The sequence below is a fragment of the Petaurus breviceps genome, unplaced genomic scaffold (genome assembly GCF_028583685.1).
Source record: "Petaurus breviceps papuanus isolate PSGF00001 unplaced genomic scaffold, PetGlider_PUasm1.0 90740, whole genome shotgun sequence".
NCBI lineage: Eukaryota > Metazoa > Chordata > Mammalia > Diprotodontia > Petauridae > Petaurus > Petaurus breviceps.
In genome coordinates, this window is record NW_027187330.1 from 9,990,814 (window position 1) to 10,013,049 (window position 22,236).

At 40.4% G+C, this 22,236-nt stretch overlaps 1 protein-coding gene across 4 annotated transcripts in view; it reads right to left on the reverse strand.

Annotated features, from left to right (window-relative positions):
- The window catches only part of CELF6 (CUGBP Elav-like family member 6), a 106,626-nt gene that overhangs the window by 72,966 nt on the left and 11,424 nt on the right, over positions 1-22,236 (reverse strand). For all 4 annotated transcript variants that reach the window (XM_069067304.1, XM_069067303.1, XM_069067305.1 and 1 more), the window contains exon 2: positions 16,364-16,446. In XM_069067304.1, the coding sequence (XP_068923405.1) occupies positions 16,364-16,446 (83 nt within the window). The remainder of the gene's footprint in view (positions 1-16,363; positions 16,447-22,236) is intronic.

The window sequence follows — 22,236 nt, forward strand, 5'->3', positions numbered from 1 at the left end:
TCCAAAACACCACAGATGCCAGGCATTTGCTATGCGACCTTGGGCAAGTTGCCACCCCAGCTGAGTGCCCCTGTAACCCCAGATGACCGAAGTCTGGAGCAAATAAACCCTCATATCCTCACACTAAACATGTTCCTCTGGGTAGAGCCAAGGCATCATTATTAATTAGCCCCAGGGTGGGAGGGGGAGGGGTGGAGGCTCTAGTGTTAATTACACTCAGGCCTCAGGGGAAGGAGCTCCTCTAGGCAGAGTAAAAGCCTGAGGCTAATGTCTTGTGACACCTGTCCTAGGGAGGAGGTGCAGGGAGGGGAGGGAAAAAGAGAAGAGAGAAGAGGAGGGATGGGGAAAAAAAAGAGACAAGAGAGGAACAGACAAGAGAGGCAGAAAAACACAGACAAAGGAAGACGGAGAAAAGGGGAGAGGAAAGGGAGGAAGGGACAGACAGACAGACACAGAGACAGGACAGACAGCTACACAAAGAGAAAAAGAGACAACAGAAACAGAGAAAGAAGGGAGGGAGAGGATGAGAGATAGAAACAAGAGTGAGGGAGTTGGAGAGAAATATTGACATAGAGGTCTTGTCAGAGAGGGAAGGGAGATAAAAGAGAAAGTAATACAGTGAGCAAAGAGAGACAGAAAAAGACCTGTGAAGTGGGAAAGCCTGGCTGGAGGTTCCTCACTGACTGTCAGCCTGGCTCTGGCCCCTTGTTCCCTGAATTAATTAATCACAAACAGTATGATTTACCTTTTATATCAGGATAAAGACAGATTGAAGAATTTAAGGGCCAGAGGCAGCTCGGGCAATCAGAGATCCATCTGGTCAGGCTGCCCATCATCTAGGAACTGAAAGAGCTAACTAGAACCTTTAATCTTACTGTTGGTTTTTCCCTTTGTATCTCACCCGAGAGCGGTGCCCTGCCCAAACTCTCCAGCCTCCAGCCACCACATGGTGATGCAGGCTTTATGGAATACACTAAGTAGATCCAAGTTTTGCTTGGATTATTGCTATGGCCTGTTTTATTTTCCTACCTCCAGCTCCACTCCAATCCACCCTTTAGACAACCCCTACAACAGTATTTTCTAAAGCACAGATCTGACCACTTTTCCCCCATTTCCAATGACTTCCTTTTACCCCTAGGAAAAAATAGAAACTCTTCTGTTTGACTTTCAAAGATTTTCTCAACTTAACCCAAAGGTCTTCACAATCTGACTGCTACTTTTCCAATCTTCTCACAAATAACAACCCTATGGGCACTATACAATCTAGTTATACTGACTTTCTTGCTGATCTTCACACACAACTCTCCATCTCTCACCTCTGTGCCTCTGTATTGACTGTTTCCCATGTCTGGAATGCGTTTCTTCCTCTTTGAACACCTGGTCTCCTTCAAGGTTCAGATAAAGTGACCTGGTACTAGTGCATTCCCTCCTCAAATGACCACACACACACACACACACACACACATGTCTTTTTTTTTTTATTAGAATATAAGCTGCTTTGGAGCAGAGGACTATTTTATATTTGTCTTTGTGTCTTCTATTTTTAGTATAGTGCCCAGAACATTATAGGTAGACATGTGATAAATACTTGTTAAAGTGATCAAAAAATCTTTCCTACCCAGCTGTTGTGGGGATTGTAATTCCATCTTTAGATCCTCTCTCATCATATCTTTTGCAAATGCACCCCTCTTTAGCTTGGGGAAACAGTCCCTTAGACTTTAGTGGAATTGAAGTTATTGTAAGGACAAAAATTTTCCACTAGGTGATGCTGTTCCATCCAAACAGTAAATTAGGTGGATTCTGGGGAATTGGAGAAGGAGGTGGTGGTGGTGGGGGGGGTGATTTGGGGAGGGAGAGGAGGCTCCTGTAATAAGTATTTGCATTGCTTTTGGTGATTAGGAAAGGCAAAAGGTAAGATGAAAGCTCATCTGGTGGAAAAGAATCTAGGAGAAAAAATAAGGAGTATTGAGGTGGCTACACCTCATCCTGATTTTTGCTACTTTCCCTAGAGCTTGATGTGTGTTCTCCAGCCCTTAGAGATATTTTCTCCTCTTTTCCTCCCCCCCTTCCCTCCCTGCCTTCCTTGCCTTACTCCAACATAATCCCCTGGTTTTAATCCCTATTCTGGATTAAATTTCCATAATTCCTTGGACCCCACCATCAAAGATCGAGTTCCACTCCTTGACGGATATTCCAAATTCTGATATGATAATAAAACCCCATATCCATGAATTTGCTCATGTTGTCCACTCTGTCTTAAATGCCTCTCCTCCATTGTCTAATAAATTCCTACTTTAATGTGCACCTCAAATTCCATGTCCTCTATAGAGGCTCATCCCGTATCTCCCTGGTCAACACTTACCTTTCACACTCAGTTCTCACATAGCATCTTGCTTACATCTCTAAGAAATGTATACTTTTGTATTATAGTTAACAGTATATTTATCATGTTTTTCTAATAAACTATAAATTCTAAATGAATATGGATACCCTTACTCCTAACCAAATGACAAACAGTGTTCTGTGCATAGTGGGTGCTAAATACACATTTGTTGAACTGGATTGAGTTTAATTGAATAACTCTTTGAGTTTGTTTTATATTTGTCAAAGAACTTTCACAGTCATTCTTATCTCAGATACAATCTTGTGAAATAGTAGGACAGGTATTATCATACCCATTTGACAAATGGAGAAACTGAGGCCCAGGGCATTTAAGTGAATGTGTTAAGATCACAACTTAGTTATTATGGAGCTGGGATTATAACAATGACAGCAACTACAACTAATAATCTTGCACATGTAGCTCCATATGATTTGCAAAATGCTTTTCTCACAACAACCTTGTGAGGTAAGTAATGAAAGTAGTATTGCTACCCAGCTAGGCAGTATAAGCCTAAGTTTAGGGATTCCCACCATAGATTGCCATGCCTTTGTAATATTATAGTCTCATCATTTTCCACAGCCTCTTTTCTTACAGCTAAGAGATTTTTTTCTAGGAGTAAGGGACATCAAGAACCACTTGGGACTCAGTTTTATTTACCTATGACCCCTAACCTAACCCCTTCCAATTATATGTATCTGAGGAGTCATGAGCCCTAACTCCACCAGTAATGAGGAAAGACTAGAGTAGTAAGTAGAGGGGGACAGGTTTATAGCTAGGGATTTTACCAGGTAACCTCAGTATTTGGAATCTTGGCTTGCTGAAGGAAGTATAGAGGAGAAAGTTCATTCAGTTCACAATGACCTGAGAGGCTTATTTGAGCTATTATTATAGCTCAAATATATTATATTATTATTACTACAGCTCAAATATATTATATTTGAGTCAGTTGCTCTACCAAGAACTTTTTATGATTCTTCATTATCTATTGGAGAAAGCCTAAACTCCTCTGCCTGATGTTCACAGTTTTCCACAAATGCTCTATGTATTTATTCATTCATAACTTCATCTACTCCCTCAGAAAGAATTTCGACTCCAGTCAGACCAATCTCCTTGCATTAAGGCACTATATACACTATCCTCATGCATATTCTCCATGACTTTGCTCATTCTATTTCCTTCATCCAGGAGGTTAAGCATTCTCAACCTACACAAATTCTATACATTATTTAGGACCCAGAGAAAATATTACAATGTCCATGAAGCTTCCCTTGGCCACCACAGGCCATAGTTATCTTTGGTCCCAACAATCTCTCCAGCACTTAATGTAGATGATTAATAAATCTACATTGTATTCTGTTCTGTCTTATATTGTTCTCTAGTTATTTCATTTGTAAGAGTCTTGTCTCCTTAATTAGATTTTGAGTTCTTTGTGGACAGAGACTATATTTTCTTTTTGTTTTCCCCAGTGTACACAGTTCCCCAGTAGTACACATCTGAGTACATAATAGGAACAGAGAAAAGACTAATTCATAGTTGATTGAGTAATAGAAAGCATGTTTGACTTGTAGTCAGGAGTCCTGAGTTAAATATTGATTCTGCAACTTGCCCATGTGACCATAGGCAATTCATTTCACTTCTCTGAAGCTAAGTTTTCTCATCTGCAAAATGAAGGGGTTGTACTAGATGAGATGTCAAATCCCTTCTAATTTTAAATCCTGTGATCCATTTTCATGTGCTTAGAGACTGGCTGAGAGATTCTCACTGAGTCAGGGCAGGAGATGATCAATTTTCACATGGTTACATTTGCTACTTGGACCAGTGGGGTTTGGAATTTGTGTTTGAAGTCATCTCCTGAGTCCATCAGGGGAAAAGACTAAGCAGATGGAATCTTCTCCCTAACAGGACTTGAGGAAATACTGAACTCCCCAGGATCCTGAGGAACCCAAACCCCTCTGCATTCATGTTGCCCTAATTCTTTCCCTTACTATCCTTGAGAGAAGGTTCTGAGTCCTGTGGCAGGTGAAAGATGAAATGACTGAGTAAACAAAGGTGCGATCATCTGAGTATATGAATTTATTAAGCAACATATGCCAATTGCCTAACAAAGTGGGACCACATCTCCTCAGTTTAGACCTGGACCCCTAATACAGGGGGAGACAGACTTTTATATATAAAAACAATTCATCAAAAAAAGACAATTAATGAAAAGGAAATAATTAACCAGTTTACAACAGCATCAGTAACAAACAATATATTCATAGTTTATTGCCTACTGAATTGAATTGATTGACTGTATGTCTTAGTGGGCATTATCCATAGAACTGGGGAGGTGTGTTGGGTGCTGTCAAACCAACTGTGAAAAATGTAGTACTAGAGGTTTGGGTCTAATTAGTCACATATACAGTAGAAGGTGATTAATGTATTTTGTTGTTGAATTGTGTTCTATTGGGAAAGATTTTTAATCTTTCAAAGACTCATTTTCCTAATTTTTAAAATACCCTTTTTGACTTAGAGGGTGTTTTTTTTAACCTGGACCCATGATTTCATCAGTGTAGGGAACATTTGGTGTAGGAACTTCCCCCCCTCCCCACCCCAACCAATGCAGCTCAGTAATTAATCTGTAACTTCTAGTAATAGAAAGTTTTCATGGAGGAATGAAAATTGCTTGACTTGAAAACAATTGACCTGCTCATAGCCATAGAGCCAGTATCTCTTGGATACATGACTTAAACCCATGTTTTCCATATATTAAGGCTATTCTTCTATCCAGTATGTCATGCTACTTCATGGAGGATAGTTATCAAGACCAAATGAGATCATAGGTTTATAGATTTAGAGTTGGAAGGGATATTAGAGATTATCAAGTTAACACCTTCATTTTGCAGATAAGGGAACCAAGTTTCAAGGCAGTTAAGTGACCTGTCCCATGTCCACAAGTAATTAGTAGCAAAGCCAGGATTTGAACCAAGGTTCTGTGACTCCAAATACAGTTCTCTTTCCACTGTTCCAAACACAGATTGCCTTACACATGAAAGGATTACTATGATGACAACTCCCATTTTCTTTTTCCTTCTTTTTGCTTTTTGGAGGGCAACTGGGGTTAAGGGACTTGCCCAAGGTCACACAGCTAGTAAGTGTGTCAAGTGTCTAAGGTCAAATTTGAACTCAGGTCCTCCTGACTCCAGGGCCAGTGCTCTATTCACTGCACCACCTAGCCACCCAACAATTCCCTTTTTCAAAAGCAACAGTATAGAAATTGTGATATCCTCTACCTTCTCCAATATTTTTACCCCTATGCAAACGTGATGATGTAGGGTAGGCTGTCCCAGAATATCTCAAAGACCTAGAGAAATATTGATTTAGACTGTAAGGAACACAATTACATGAGAAAATGAAAACAAGCTAATATGTACCATGAAATGAATGAGTACCTTAAAACAGGAAGATGTAAAACTTCTTAGTCTTTTATCTTATATAAACAAGGGGGTAAAATAGACCAGAAGAAAAGGAAGTGAGATCATAAAATAGGGAAAAGAACATTAGTGAGAAAGGAGTCAGGAGATTTCAATATGAAGTCTGCTACTTAGTATTTATGTAACTTTGGGAAAACCACTTCTTTGAGCCTTAGTTTTCCCATTTAAAATGAGGGAATTGGACTAGGTTATCTGTTAAGCTCCCTTTTAGCTCTAAATTTTGTGATATTATCCCTTCCATGAATTAGAAGAGATTTCAAAGGTCATCCAACTTAATCCATGTATGAGAAAAAAACCTTTTTACAGTATCTTCAAAATTATCCAACCTTTGCTTGAAGATCTCCAATAATGGAGAACTTCCTAACACCTATGGCAGCCCATTCCACTTTGGGACAGCTCTGGTTATTAAAGAAATTTTTCCTTGGACCAATACTTGCTATACTTGTTTCTCTACAACTTATACCAATTACTCCTAGTTCTACTCTCTGGGTCCAAACACGAACCCATTAATGATTACTCTTTTAGGACTGGCTATTCAACCAGTTTCAAATCTACCTAACTGTACTTCCACCTACATAAAATTTCTTCATCTTATTATTAAACAGCTTGAGAGACAGTCAAATGCTTTGCTGAACTATAAATCTAATAATTTTAGTTAAGGCAAGTCCATTTCAATTGGAACAACCCCCTCATTCTTGGGTTAGAGCATTGTCAGTGCAGCCTGACCAGCATTTATAAATCCATAGGGGTTTCCACAAAAGCCTTACGTACATAAATGTACACTGGTGAGGTGGACAAAATGACATTTGGGATCTCCAACTCCAACATGGCTTTGAAATAACATTTGATAAATCAAAGCAAGTAAGGGTGTAAGATGCCTGGGAGGAATCATCAGGCTGCCTAAACTTAATCACTCCATTTCCAGCATTCACCAGAAAGCCCTGGTGAGCTTGGATGACAAGTACTGGTTTCATCATACTCCTGGTGTGACAGAGATTCTGGTGTGGACTGAGAGTTCTAGTACACTAGAGATCTAGGCTTGATTCTGAGTTTTGCCACTCATTAGGTATGTAAGCTTGGACAAATAACTCCATCTCTCTGAGCTTATCTATAAAATGGGGGTAATAACAATTGCACTACGCTCACAGGGTTTTTGTGAAAATCAAATGAGAGAATATGTGTATAGTACTTTGCAACCATAAAGTGCTATATAAATATGAATTATTATTATGACTTGCCATTCAGTACAGATGCTTTTCGATTTCATTTTACTTGTTAAATTATTTCTTCTTGGCAGGCATCCTCACTTCATTAAGAGCTGTTTAAACTCCCCATCAATGTTTTCTAGGGCTTTGCTTTGCTAGCTTCTTTCTCTTTCTCCCTCTCTCAAAAGAGACACCCCAACCAGCCAATTAACTTTTCTATAGCCTAGCCAAAAGACCCATGAATGGGAAATTGGTGATGATGACAAGATAATTCCCCGGGACTTGAGACTTAAGGAAAGGAAGGAGAAAGGAAGACTCAGAAAGTTGGGTGGTAAGGCAAGGAAGAAATCGAGATATTCTCTCTTACACACAAATAACCACACACACACACACACACACACACACACACATTTTCTAATAGTTAAAGTTGTCCACATTAAGGAACAGCTTACCTTATGAAGTGATGAGCTTCCCAAAAATGAACGTGTTCAAGGAAAGAATAGATAACTACCTTTCAAAGAACACTTTAGAAGAGATTATGCATTGGGTAGATTGGTCTACAGGATTCTAAGATCCCTTCTGACTTCAAATCCACTATTCTACAGAGACCTTTTGGGAGAGGTATTGTGGAGGTAGAAATAACAAGACTTGGAAACATATTAGGTATGTGGGCTAAGGGGGAAAGAAAAACCAAAAGTGATGCCAAGGTTATAAATCTGAGCTACTTGAGAGGATAATGGTGCCATCAAATAGGTTAAAGAGAAAAAAATATGAATTCCAGACATGCTGAGTTTGAGGTACCAACAAGATATCCAAGTAGGGAGGATCAAATAGCAGCTTGAAATCTGTGACTGAACCTCTGAGATGTTGGGGATAAATATCTAGAAGTCATCTGTATATAGGTGATCAATGAAGTCATAGAAGTAGGTTTGATCAGAAAGAGAAAAATCATAGAGGAAAAAGAGGAAGGGACTTAAGGACATCCTTGAGGGAATTCACTTTTAGGAGCAGGAGACAGAGGCAGAGTCATCAGAGAAATGGGAGGAGAGTTATGAGAGTACAGTGTCACTAGAAGCCAAGGGAGGCAAGAAGAAGGAGGGGGTAAGAGTTTCAAATGCTTCAAAGAGATAAAAGAAGATGACAAAAAACCACTGATTTTGGCTACCTTGGAGACTTAGATAGAAATAAGAGTATAGAGGGTTGAGAAATGATTGGGAGGAGAGGACATGAACAGAGTATTTTTTTCTGTAAGTTGGCAGTGAAAGGGAAGAGAAATAGAATCATAGACTGAGGGAGGAGCAGAATCAATGAAAAAAAATTTTGCTTTGACTTTTTTAAGGATGGTTTTCAGATGGTGTTTTCAGACTGAAGGAAAGAACTAATAGAGGGGAAGAAATGATGATGCATGAGAGATGGGAAATGATTATTAGAGCAGGTCCTGTAGGAGAGGAGAGGATCAGATCAAGGGCACAAGATAGAGGATTAGCTTTGAGAATGAACAGAGCCACCTCAGGAGTATTAGAAAGGTTTATAGGAATGGAGGAAGAAAAGTTTAGAATGCTGAAGTTCAATACTTAAGGATCTATCTTGACTCAGGCATTTTCAAGGCTCTTTACAATGTAGCTCTAACTTCCTTACCCAGTCTGCTCTTCCATTACTCCCTAACAAATAGCCTGCACTCCCAGAAAACTGGCCACCTCACTTTTCCATGAACACACCATGCTTAACTACTATTTTTCTGCTTGGCTGTTTCCCCCTCCTGAAATACATTTCCACCTCCCTTTTCAACATTTAGCTCAAGTGTCATGTCTACTAAGAACTCTTCCCTACTCCATCCTCTATTTTCTCTGACCTCTGATAATACTCAAGATATGATATGACATATATTACCTTATCTAGTACTCTAATAACTTCATTAATGTCTTCTCTTTCCAACCAAACTACAATCTTTCTAAAGACCTCCCTTGTCCTTTTTATCTTCTCTTCAGAGCAGGTGTTCAGTATAGAGAGAATCATAGAGTAGAAAGGGATTTCAGAGGCCCTCTAGTCCAAATCTATACCTGAAAAAGAATTCTCTCTACAAGTAGTTATTGCTCAAAGTCATTGCTCAAAGATTTCCATTTGGGAGAAACTGATGACATCTTGAAGCAGCCAATTCCACTTCATGAGAGTTCAAATTGTTAGGCAGTTTTGCCTTACACAAAACCTAAATTTGCCTCTTCATAATTTCCATCTATCATTCCTGGTTTGGTTCTCTAGGGCCAGGTAAAACAGGTCTAATCCTTCTTCTACTTAAATACTTACAGACAACCATTATGCTACCTTCCTCAACCCCAATCCCCCACTAAGATTTCTCTTTTTCAACTTAAATTTCTCTATTCCATTTAGATGATCTTCTCGAGGCCTTATAATTTCCTGGCTGCTTTCCTTCTTCCTAAAATGTGGCATCTGGAGAAGTGAACGTGATGTGGCAGATGAAGTCTGACCACGGAGAGCACAACAGGCCTATCCTCTCCTTAGTCATGGACACTATGCCTTTCTTCGTGCAGCCAAAGACCACATTGACATTTTTTCCCTGCCATCTTCCTGGCAGGCAGAAGCCAGATCTGAAGGATGCACATAGGATTCCCAGTGATAACGCTTGTTAACTTGAGTTGCTCTCACTATAATGGATGAAGATTTTTGTGTCAAAGATACTACAGAAATGTGTTGCTAGGATAGAAGTTTAAATTTTTGGGGCTTTTAGGTCAGTGGGAGTAGAGGATAAAACCTATGAGAGTGTTTCCTTGACCCTTTTATGCTAAGGGCCCAACAAACTGTACAGCTTTCTAAATCTGATCTGGGTGATATGGGGTACTGTTTGGTCTGATGTTCTGTATCACTGACTGTCAACATGAGAATGAAGAGCAAAGAGAAAAAGGGCCCACCTGGACTCTGTCTCTGGGAACTGTGGGTCCCCATGCTCCAGAAGCCCCATCTTTGAGCCTCAGCTGCTATGTCTGTCAAATAGGAAAAGCCAATAATCAGGCCTCTCCTATCTAGGATGACTGAGTGGTTCAAGGTTATCTCTAGTCCTCAGCACAGGTGAAGAGCTAGAAAGAGAAGGCGAGGGGGTGACATGGAAGAAAAGGAAATTCTTTTGCTCCTGATTCTGGGGGAAGGGGTACTCTGAGCTTAGTAAGGGTGACTCTAGTGTAGGGAAGGGTTCCCTTGAAAACCAAACAGGTCTGCCTGCTGCCCTCCCACTTTGCTTGGAGGCATTGCTGTGAAACCAATGGGAGGCCCATAATACATATGGACTCCTATACAGGCATCTGTACATTCCAATCATTCCCTTATCCATCTAAGGATGTTCCCTCTCTCTTCAATAACATGTTTATAGACAAAGTTATAGGTATACCCCTTGTTCCATACAACCAACACATGTCCCTCAAATTCACTCAAATTCCTTCCCACTGCTCTAATGTATTCACTATATTCAAAATCTGCAAGAAAATAGAGATAGTTCATGATGTCATCTTCCAGATGAAGGCAGATCTAAAGGGTGTACATAGGATTTGCAGTGACAGTGGTCAGAGAAAAGACTTGGGCTCAGGGATCTTCTCAGGGACCAGCTGCTTCCCTCTTTCTTTCCTTCCCTTCCCCATATTTAATTTTTGATTTCCTAGGGCATGGCTTTGCACAGCTCCTGCCTGTTCCTATGACTTCCCTCTGGCCAAGCTTGGGAAAGATTGATAGCCCATACCATTTACTCTGCAGACCGGCAGAGTCATTGATTTTTATTTAGGAGAATAATTAAATATTTATTTTCACTTTGTTAAGCTCAGAAGGTTGAAACCCAGATAAATCCAAGTAGAGTGGAGTCCACAGGGAATCGATGCTACATTTTGGCCCTGGAGAACAGGGCCCTTCAGGCCTGAATAGCTTTATTTGGGGGATGGCATCTTTTAAGGTAGATACAGTCAGACTCTGAATTTCCCTGTGTTTCTGAGATAAAGTTTGGGCCTCAGATTTCTCAACACACAAAGGAAAGAACTTCTTTTGCACTCAGGACTCCGGGCCTAAGTCTCTTGGTAAAGTCACTGGAAAGTGACGTGACAAGCTCCAGGCTAAGGAAATTGAACTTTAATTTGGTAGACAAGAAATATTCATTGCAGCTACTGGTTCTAAGGCCATAGCCCTAGCTGGGGGACCCTCAGCCCTTCAGTTGTGACAGTGCTGACATGTTATTTATGGTCTTGAAGAGGGAAAACATTAGGAGACACCTACCCAGTTGACCCCTCCTCCCATACCTCAACAAATCACAGACTATAAGAAGACACCTTAAATACCTTAAAGTTCATCTAAATTCTATATTAGGAAACTGAGCCCTCAGTTGTGACTTTCCTAAGGTCACATAGCTAATTAGTGGCAGAGCTAAGGCTCAAACGCAGGTCTTTTAACTCTAAATGCTTGGCTCTTTCAATCACAGCATGCCAGGTTGCCCCCAAATCCACTTTATCTGCTTCCTATATATGATCCATTTTCTTGGAGCTTCAGGATAGAGTAGAAACTGCTTCTGGCCAAAGGTCAAGTTCCTAACACAATGGATGGTGCTGCCAGTGAGGAATCTTAAAAGAAGCTTAGCCCTCACTACTAGACCCCTTCCTTTCACTTATACCCTCATTCATTGGAAGTGGTTTCTTTGCATAGGACATCCCTTCCTAACCCTGAATCCATTCTGTCTTTTTTGCTCTATTGATCATTACAGGTCTCTGCAGCCCAGCCAGAACTAAAACCTCCCAGGGTCCCTATGATAGAAAGAAGCTGTAGTTCATGCTGGCATCATCAAGTGTCCTCTTTAGGCTCCAGTCATATTACAGTGGATATGGAGTCAGAGGAGCTGGGTTTGGATTCTGGTTCTGCACCTTGCTATTTCTGTGGCCTTGGCTATGTCCCTTAACCTCATTAGGTTTCACTTTTCTTATCTCTAAAATGAGAGGGTCAGACTGTATGACCTCTAAAGTTTCCTCTCATTCTGAATCTATGATACTAGGGTGGTGTCAGGATCAGAGATAGGGATAGTTCTGAACATCATTTAGCTTAGACCTCCTTTTGCCCCTCACAAATCACATGGATCACTCTCTTCTCTACACATAGATCTGGTCAGGTCACTCCTGCGATGAAGACCCTTTTTGGATCCCTGTTTTCTTTTGTGCAAAGTCCTAACTCTTAGCCTAGTATTCAAGGCTTCCATAAGCACAGGGAGTAGAAAGAAGGCAAGATAAATTTATTTAAAATGTTCTACCTCTCTGGATCTTAGTTTCTTTATCTTTAAAACTAGAGGCTCAGATTAGATGCTCTCTAAGGTCCTTTCTGTTTCTGACACCTTTCAAACCTTATTTCCTACACTTCACATATACACCTTTCATTTCAGTCTGGCTAATCCAAAGATATTACAGAAATGTGTTGCTAGGATAGAAGTTTAAACCTCTGGGGCTTTTAGGTCAGTGGGAGTAAAGGATAAAACCTATGAGAGTGTTTCCTTGACCATTTTATGCTAAGGGCTCAACAAACTGTACAGCTTTCTAAATCTGATCTGGGTGATATGGGGTACTGTTTGGTCTGATGTTCTGTATCACTGACTGTCAACATGAGAATGAAGAGCAAAGAGAAAAAGGGCTCACCTGGACCCTGTCTCTGGGAACTGTGGGTCCCCATTAAAGCACATATCCTCATGTGTTTTTCTGCATCATTCTTCATGCTGCTTGCTTTACTTGGAACGTCCTCTCCCTACCTTCCTTTCTATACAGTTCCTATACATCCTTCAAAGTCTGTATCTACCAGGAAGCTCTCTCTACTACTCTAGGTTACATTGATATCATTTTGTTCTGACTGGTTATGCAGCTGAATGTTCCTAGGATCATCTACCTTAAGGTAGGACAAACATTAGAGGTAATCTGCTCCAACCTTTTTGTTTTATTGACGAGGAAACAGTCCAAGAAGTTAAGTGGCTCACGTAATGTCATACAGATAATATATGATACTTAGAGCAAGTTTCCCCTGAACCATTACATATATGTTTTGTTTTTCTAACAAGATCACAACTCCCCCTGAGGCCCTGGATCATTTTTTCATTTCTGATTTCCCCACCAGCATCTAGCCCATGGCTGGGGACACAATAAACAAACAAATAAATGATAAAGCTCATTGGGAGAAACACATCATCTGAAGGAGAAGGAACACAGTGAGAAGAGAGGAACACAGATTCCTAGATCTCGCATAATCAGTTGTGGCACATGAATGTCTCATGGAGCTAGAGCCAGACCTCTTGGCATCTGGTATTCTGTTATCGCCCCTACTTGAAGGAAGTGTTCTTGTCCCAGAACCTTTAGTTTTCTACACTTATGCCTTGTACAATAGAAAGAATGTGAGCTCATGCAGTTGTATGGCTGTCGATGGCGGTGGTAACTCAACAGGTGTCTGAGGGGCAAATAGCATTCCCTCCTGAAGTGCCTGAGGAAGGCCAAGAAGGAGGCACCCCCCATGGAAAAGCCCGAGGTAGTGAAGACGCACCTTTGAGACATGATTATCCTGACCGAGATGGTGGGAGGTATGGTAGGTGTCTATACTGGCAAGAACTTCAATCAGGTAGAAATTAAGCCCAAGATGATTGGACACTACCTGGACGAATTCTCTATCACCTATAAGCCTGTAAAGCATGGCCGGCTGGCATTGGAGCTACCCACTCCTCTCATTTCATCCCTCTCAAGTAACCCGGATTCTAACAAAAACAAGAAGATTCTTAAAAACAAAACAAAACAGAAACAAAAAACCTCATCAAGAACCTAGGTTCAAATCTAGTTTCTTCAACTGTAAAATGATGGTCTCAAAGGTTCCTCCTAGCTCTACACCTATGATCATGCTCTGCCACTTCTTAGGTGTGTGATTGTGGGTAAGTCACTAACTCTCTGGGCTTTGGTTTCTTAATTTTTAAATGAAGAAATTTTGAAGCATATGTCACTTCTAAGGTACCTTCCAGCATGATTTTTTGATTCCATGATCCTTCTCTCTTGCTTCTAGTCATCTTTAAGGGTTTAAGGGTCAGTAGACTTACACAAAGGGGATGACTAATTTTGTGATGAGGGACATAATTTATCTGCTACTTGAAACCTAGGTCATTCTCTGTATTTTGTTTAATGTTTGTTGACCAAATCAGGACTGGCCACCATTAATACATATAAGCACTGCCTTCCACAGAGAAGGCATCCACCATTCTTCAGATTATGGCAAATGGACATTCACAGTGACTTTCAGTTGGAGGAAGAAATTGGGATGGTATGACAGAGTTGGAGGGGCTGGGACTATATCCAGGAGAGCTCTCAACCTGTTCTAAGCTCCACTCTGAGCAAATTCTAAGGTCCTAATCATATCTTCACATCTACCACCAGGTAATTCTTCCAGGGCAACATCCAATATTGGAATCTGAATGCTAGGGTTCCTCCTTTCTACCCCTAACCCAAGCCAAGGTGGACAAATCTCAACCTTCATCCATTCTATTTCTCTCCCCACCCCCTTCCTGCCCCAGCGGTTGCTCTATCAGCAGGAGGGTGGGATTAAATCATGGATATATGAAATTTAGGCCATAGGACCTAAATTGGCTCTGGTGTAGAGTTTCCTAATCTGGGATGAAAGAACTGTTTAAAAACATTTTGATACCTTTATTTCAATATAATTGGCTTCCTTTGTATAATTCTATGTATTTTACTATATGTATTTGTTACTCTGTGTGATAGTAATGGCAATTAAAGATTCCCCTGAATTGGCTTGGTTTTCAAATTGATTGTGTTAAAACCCAGAGTTTGTTAATCCCACCTGTGGGATGGGCTTGTTGATGTGAAAAGAAAGTCCTGAACTGGGAGGAGCTGGTGATGTAGATTTGGAGAGACACTAGAGAGAGGCGGAAGATCTTTTTGGAAGCAGCACCTCGTGGAGAGAGAGAGACTAAGAGAATTGCTGGTGGCCGCTTTGAATTGCCCTGGACTTTTGAGACCTGCCCCCTGAGCTGCCAAGGACTGAGGAGACATGGCTGTTTTGCTGGTACTTTGTCTGTCTGTTTTGATGTTGTTTTGCCAGATTTGTCCACTGGTGAAAGACAGTCCTTTTGTTGAAGAAGTCCTGGAAACTGGCATTTGGTTAAGAAGCCCTGAGACTATCCTGCAGACAGAGAGTGAATACTGTCCACTGGTGAGGGACAGTACTGTTGTTGCAGGGGTCTGGAGACTGTCCTGCAGACAGAGTGAATACTGTCCACTGGTGAAGGACAGTGCTGTTGTTGCAGGGGTCTGGGAGCCTTTCTGTTGGTTCAGAAGCCCTGAAGAAGGATTTTCTTGTTGTATGTTTACAGAAATCCTGGGAGAGGGCTTTGCTAATGTGTTCAGGGGTTCTAGGACTGTTCTACAGACAGAGGATGAATTCATGAAGGGACTGGCAATGTATCTTATGGCCTTGCTAAGCCTTGTCTCCCCAGGAACTAAGATTGCTGAGAACTTGCCTCGTGTCAAGATGAAGAAAAGACCTCCATTTGGGTATTAAGTGCTGTGTTTAAACTTGATGTAACTCTGGGGTAGATTCAATTGTGATCCAGGGGTGGGGAACTTTTGACCTTATTGTGCTCTGTGATTGACAAATGAAGGTACTTTACCTATGTTTGGAAACTAATCTCCATTTGAGAGGAGGGGCTTTGTGGTGGACTTAATTAAGGTATAGCCTGGGGTGGAGAAGTATTTGGAACCGGGACTTTGTAATTGATTGAATGATTGGAAGGTCCTGGGGTGGGGTAGTACTTGGAGATTATTTAATCAGCTTAGTAAATGCTGTATTTGGAATGATGTCATGTTTTGATCTTCTCTGTTCTTGGTTTGTCACTGAATAAAATAGAGAGCACCTATGCTGGTATTTTGAACCTGGGAAGTTGCCTTTCTTTTGGCATTACATTACACTCTGAGAAGGGGTCTATAGGCTTCAACAGACTGGCAAAAGGGTTCATACATAATACAAAAAAAGGGAAAGAATTTCTGATCTGAAGACTGAAAGTCAAGTACATACGCTAACCCCAGGACTCCCAGGGGATGGGATCAACTTATCCTGCACCATTATCCTGCTTTCTATACCCCTCTTAACTCAGAACAAGTTCTGAACCTTCTCAAGGCTCACCCATCATCTCCACCCAAGGGTATGAGGATGGGGACATCCTATCCTGAAGTGATTTCCCCTTTGACACTCTAGTTCCTTCTCCCAGCCCCAAATGATTGATGACTTACCCCTGGCAGGGTCTTCTGCTCATGCAGTGCACTTTGGGCTTTGAGGGCTGAATCCCGGGCGCAATATGTGAGGAAGGCACAGCCTGTGGAGGAAAGGATGGAACATGTCAGGGAACATGGGGTGTCCTCCTAAATGTATCTGGGAAAACCCTCGTTCCTCTTACCTGCCCATGCATGTGGAGTGTTCTTGCAGTTGTGTGTGTCTTCAACACTGCTCTTACCGCACAATAGGGGTGAACTGTCTCCCCAGGACACCTGAATTCATTGGGTCTATTCAGCTCCCTCTAGCAGATAGGGCCTATTCTGTCACTAAATGTCATCCCCCTTAAACAAAAGACCACCTACTTTAGGAAGCCTTCCTTGATGCAGCACATCCACTTAAGATACTACAGTGATTGGTCCTTCATTTGTCTCACATTGCTCTCTCTCGTGCACTCTACTGACCTCCATCTCCTTAAGCCCACAATGTTCTCCCACCTCACCTCTGCCTCTTAGACTTAACTCCTTTCAAGGATCATCTCAAGTGCCTCACCCTCCTCCTTCCATTTTTGTTCCTATATCCCCAGTACCTATCATAGAGCCTGACACATAGTAGGCAATTGCTTAATAAATGTTTGTTGAATTGAACTCAATCTCCAGTTATCTTCCAGAGGATGTCATTGGTGCTCAGTTCATCCACCTCAGAACCCATCCTCTCCTGCCCATATCTTGACCTTGCTGCAACACATTCATATATGTGCATATAGCATACACTCGTAGTGCATTCACAAATGTAGATATTCTCATAGGGGTAAAATAACCCAAAGCTACCAGTTTCTCTAACCCCAACAACTGATTATCAAATCTTTGGTAATCTCCTTTAAGATATTCTCTATTGGGGGCGGCCAGGTGGCACAGTGAGTAAGAGCGCCGGCCCCAGGAGTCAGGAGACCCTGGGATCGGTTCTGGCCTCAGATGCTTAGCACCCACACAAAATAACTGGCTGTGTAACCTTGGGCATGTTACTTAACCCCAATTGCTTAAAAAAAGAAAAAAGATATTCTCTATTGAAGGCCACAGGACTAGTCAGATGTAAGCTAATTTCCAAAACTAAGTTTTATTTCCTCTATCCCTTCTCTTCTTCCCAGTAGCCTCCCCTACTTCCAATTTCTTCGTCTCCTAGTTTCTAGTATAGGGTTTACTCAAGTAGTCAGTCCCTTTCTAGAGTCTGCCCTTTCCTATTTCTTTATACCTCCTCTTTCCCTCCAAGGTTCTCAGTGTAGGAAGCTGGACTTAGAGATGCTGAAGAGGAAGTTTGGCAATCTGGAAGGACTGGTGATGGATCCCAGAAGGATCATCATGCTTGCTCCTCCATCCATATGCCTATACATAAACCTTGAATCTTGCCCAAATCCTCCTGGTTCCTGGGCCACTCTATTGTTGTCATGGCTTCATTTTCATGTCTGTGAACCCTACACAATCCAACATTGTCTCCCTAATGAATACTTGTCCCATCTCTGTGTATTCTGAGATTCTTCTGATGGCTGCCTGACTCCACTATCAGACTTGGGACTCCTAAGGGTGGGAATTAAGTGAGGGGAGGGTGAGGACCAGGGAGAGCAGAAGGGGCTGCTAATGGAGAAGCCAGAGTAGAGACAGGAAGGGAGGTGGAGTTTGGCTGGACAAACCCCTGAGACTGGTTGAGGAAATCTCCAGCCTTAGGTTGCCACTGGTAAAAGAGTGATTACTTTTCTGATAGAAAGCCTAGATAATTATCTCCTAGCCTCACTTCCATGCACTCTTCATTTCCTTTTACTTCCCCCTTTCCCCATTCTTTCTCTTTCTGAAAGAAGTTAGCACACTAGGGCTTATCTGCCAGATTAATCAATCAAAAAGCATTTATTAAGCTCTTACACCAGTCACTGTGTTAAAGATTGGGGATAAAGTGAGAGGCAAAAACCATGTGTCTACCCTCAAGGACCTCACACTCTAATGTGGGAGAAAATATGGAAGGTACTCTCAGAGATAAGGCACTAGAAGGAATAGAGATGGCCTTTTGTAGAAGATGGAATCTGAGATGGGTCTTGAAGGAAGCCAGGAAAGCTGAGATTCGGAGGTGAAGGAAGGGATTCCTTTTGGAGTTTGAAGATTAAGAGCTTCAAGTAGTTCAGATAATCAAGGGCATGTAGGGGAACAAAGTACAAGAAGACTCAAAAGGTAGGAGGGTTTTAAAGGACTTTAGATGTCAAACAAAGGACTTTATATTTTATCTTCGTGGTACTAAGGAACCACTGAAGCTTATTGAGTATGAGGGGAGGAGGTGATATGGTCAAACCTATGCTTTAGGGAAATCATTTAGATAGCTGTAGGATGTGGAGGATGGATTGGATAGGGGAGAGACTTAAGGTAGGGAGTCTAATTAGAAAACTATTTCAATAGGTAAGAGGGACATGTAAGATAAGGGCTTAGATTAGAGTGATAGTTTTATGACTGGAGAGAAGGGGACATATGCAAGAACATGACAATAAAATTAGAAAAAAACAAGACAACAATCCTTATCAAAACTTGAGACAGCTAGGTGGTACACCGGAGAGAATGTCCTACCTAGAATCAGAAAGACCCGCATTTAAATCCTGCCTCAAACACTTACTAGCTTTGTGACCCTGGGCAAGTCAAATAACCTTGGTATGCCTGTTTTTTCTTTGGAAATTGTGAAATCCCTTTCATTTGGTGGTGTGGTGTGGCATCAGGGTAAGCTTTATGGAAGAGGTGGCATGTGAGTTAGGTCTTGAAGGAAGACAAGGATTTCAACAAGTGAAAATTGAGCTGGGATCAATTCTAGATATGGGAGACAGTATGAGCAAAGGTAAGGAGACAAGAGAGGGAAGTATAAGGATTAGGGATGAAGTGTAGTCCACTTTGACTTTTTTTTGTGAAGGAGAACGGTAAAAGACTGGACAGATAGATTGGAGCCAAATTGTGGGTCTTGAATGCCAGAGTTAGGACTTTATACTTTATTCAGCAGGCAATAGGACGTTATTGAAAATTTGTGAATTGCTATGATTATAATAGTACACTAAGAATATTAACCAGGTAGTAAAATAGATTTGTCAAATCCTACCTCAGAGGCTTGTCATAATGATAAAATGAGATAATAGCTGTAAAGCAGTTTATAAACCTTAAATGCTAGCTATTATTATTATTACAACAGATTGGATCCATAGAGTGAATCAGAGTGTGGAATCAAGACTGAGGTTGCAAGTCTGGTAGGATGGTGATACCCTGGACTAATAGAAGTCGGGAATGGGGAGAATTTGGAGAGAAAGACAATGAGTTCTAACTTCACCATTTGACAAAACCTTTTTGGAAAACCCTAAAACAGTCTGGCAGAAATTAGGTTTAGATTATAACTTTACACCATATATTCATATATTGTAGCCATAGTAACTGAGGAATATCCTCAAAGTTGAGTTGGAAACACTGTAGCAATGAGCATGCTAATTTTTGCTTTGTTAGCTCCAAATAGATACATGACATAGATGTAAAATATCACATCACAAACAAATTAGAGGAGCAGAGAAACAATTGCCTTTTGACTATATGAATGGGGAAGAGTTTGCAATGAAATTAGACACAGAGAACATTACAGACGATAAAATGAACAATACTGATCATGTAAAATTAAAAAGGTTTTTTTTTTTTTGCACAGAAAACAATGCAGTTAAGATTATAAGGTAAACAGGTAACTGGGAAAAGAATGTTTGCAGTAATTTTATCTGATATGATCTGATCTCATTTCTAAGATAGACATGGAACTGATTCAAATTTATAATAATATACATTCCTTAACTGCTGATTTATCATGAAAGGATGTGAACAGGTAATTCTCAAGGGTAGAAATCCAAGCTATCAATACCTATGTGAAAAAAAATGCTCCAAATCACTAATAAATATAAATCAAAGTAATGTTGATTTCTACCTCACGCAAGATTTACAAAGTTGACAAAAAATTAAAAATGATAAATGGTTTAGTAGCTTGGGGAGTACACGTACATCAATGGATCTGTGAATTGAACCAGCCATTTTGGAAAGCAATTTGAAATTTGCCCCAAAAGGTAATAAATTGTATATTAAAGCACATGTCCCTTGATCCAGGATAAATACTACTAGACTGCTACTCTCAAAGGAAGAGGAAAAGAAACCATATGTATAAAAATATTTATAGTGGCTATTTTTATGATGGTAGAGACCTGGAGTTAAGGCAATGTTTTGTTGGTGAATGGTTAAGCAAATTGTGGTATATGAATGTAATAGAACATTTTTGTGCTATAAGAAGTAACTAAAAAGAGAGTTTCAGAGACACCTGAGAAGACTTACATGACTGGATGCAGAATGAAGTAAGCAGAGCCAGAAGAAAAATTTACAATAAAACAAGAGTATAAAATGAACAAATTTGAAAGGTTTAGAAACTCTGATGACCACAATGATCAACCATAATCCAAGAGTACTAGTGATGAAGCATGCTACCCACCTTTTCACAGAGATGTGACAGACTCAATATGCAGAATAAGATACATTTTTTTAACATGACCAATATAGGAGGTTTTTTCCTGCTTCACCATGCAAATATGTTGTAAGAGTTTACTTTTTCTTTTTCCTTTGGGGAAGAGAGGGGAAAAAAGAAAATAAAACTTGTTAACTAAAAAAAAATTTAAAAAAGAAAGATGATGATTTCTGTTTTGCTCATACTGAGTTTGAAATGCCAATGGGACATTCTATTCACAGTGTCCAAAAGACTACTGGTGATGAGGGACTCGTATCTATGGGAAGGGCTCAAGCATTTTCCCATTTAATTCCCCACTTAGAAAGCACCTTAAGAATTGATTGTGATTTAATTGGAGTAGGGGATTCCACATTGACGAACTTCTTCTACCAACACAGACTGGTACCTTCTCTTTAACTTAGGGTTGTTTTTCTTTTAAGCACTGAGAGTTTAAGTAATTTGTTCAGTCACACAGGCAATGTATCTCAGAAGCAGAACTTGAATGTATGTCTTTTTGATGCTAAGATCAGAACTCTATTCTTTATTGCAGGCTGTCTCTCTTGATTAAACTTCTTAATGCAGGACTATATATTTCATCATTTGAATTTATTTTGTCTTTCTTTGCATCTTCAGTGTTAGGACATAGTAAGTGCTTCATAAATGCTTGTTGACTACATGTAAGCACCTATCACATGCAAATATTTTAAGTAATTTTTTTCTCCCAATTACATATAAAAACAATTTTCAACATTATTTTAAAAAAACTTTTGAGTTCTAAATTCTCTCTTCTTGCTCTCCTTACCTCTCCTTGAGATGGTAAGCAATCTGATATAGGTTATACATGTGCAATCACATCTTACACAAAATATTTTGCTAGACTCTAGGGATTTGACATGTGTTCTGCCCTCAGTATATAATCTAATGGGTCTGGGGGGGATATAAGGGAGAGTGAGATACAAAGGAGAGATCCAGGTCAATTTACTCTAAGAAATTTGAGGAGGGAGAAATCACTTTCACTTGGTGGTGATGAAATTAGGGTAGACTTCATGGGGGAGGTGGCATATGAGTTGGGTCTTAAAGGAAGACAAAGACTTCAACAGATAGAAATTGAGTTCTAAGTATGGGAAACAGTATGGAAAAGGATAAAGAGATGAGGGGAAAAGATTAGGGTTGGGGATAAAGAGTAATCAACTTTGACTAGAATATAGAATATGTGAAAGAGAATAGTAAAAGCCTGGACAGGTAGACTGAAGCTATATTGTGGAAGGTCTTGAATGCCAGAGTTAAAACTTAATACTTTATTTAGTAGATAAGAGGAAATCATTGAAGGTTTGTGAATAAAAGAAAGATA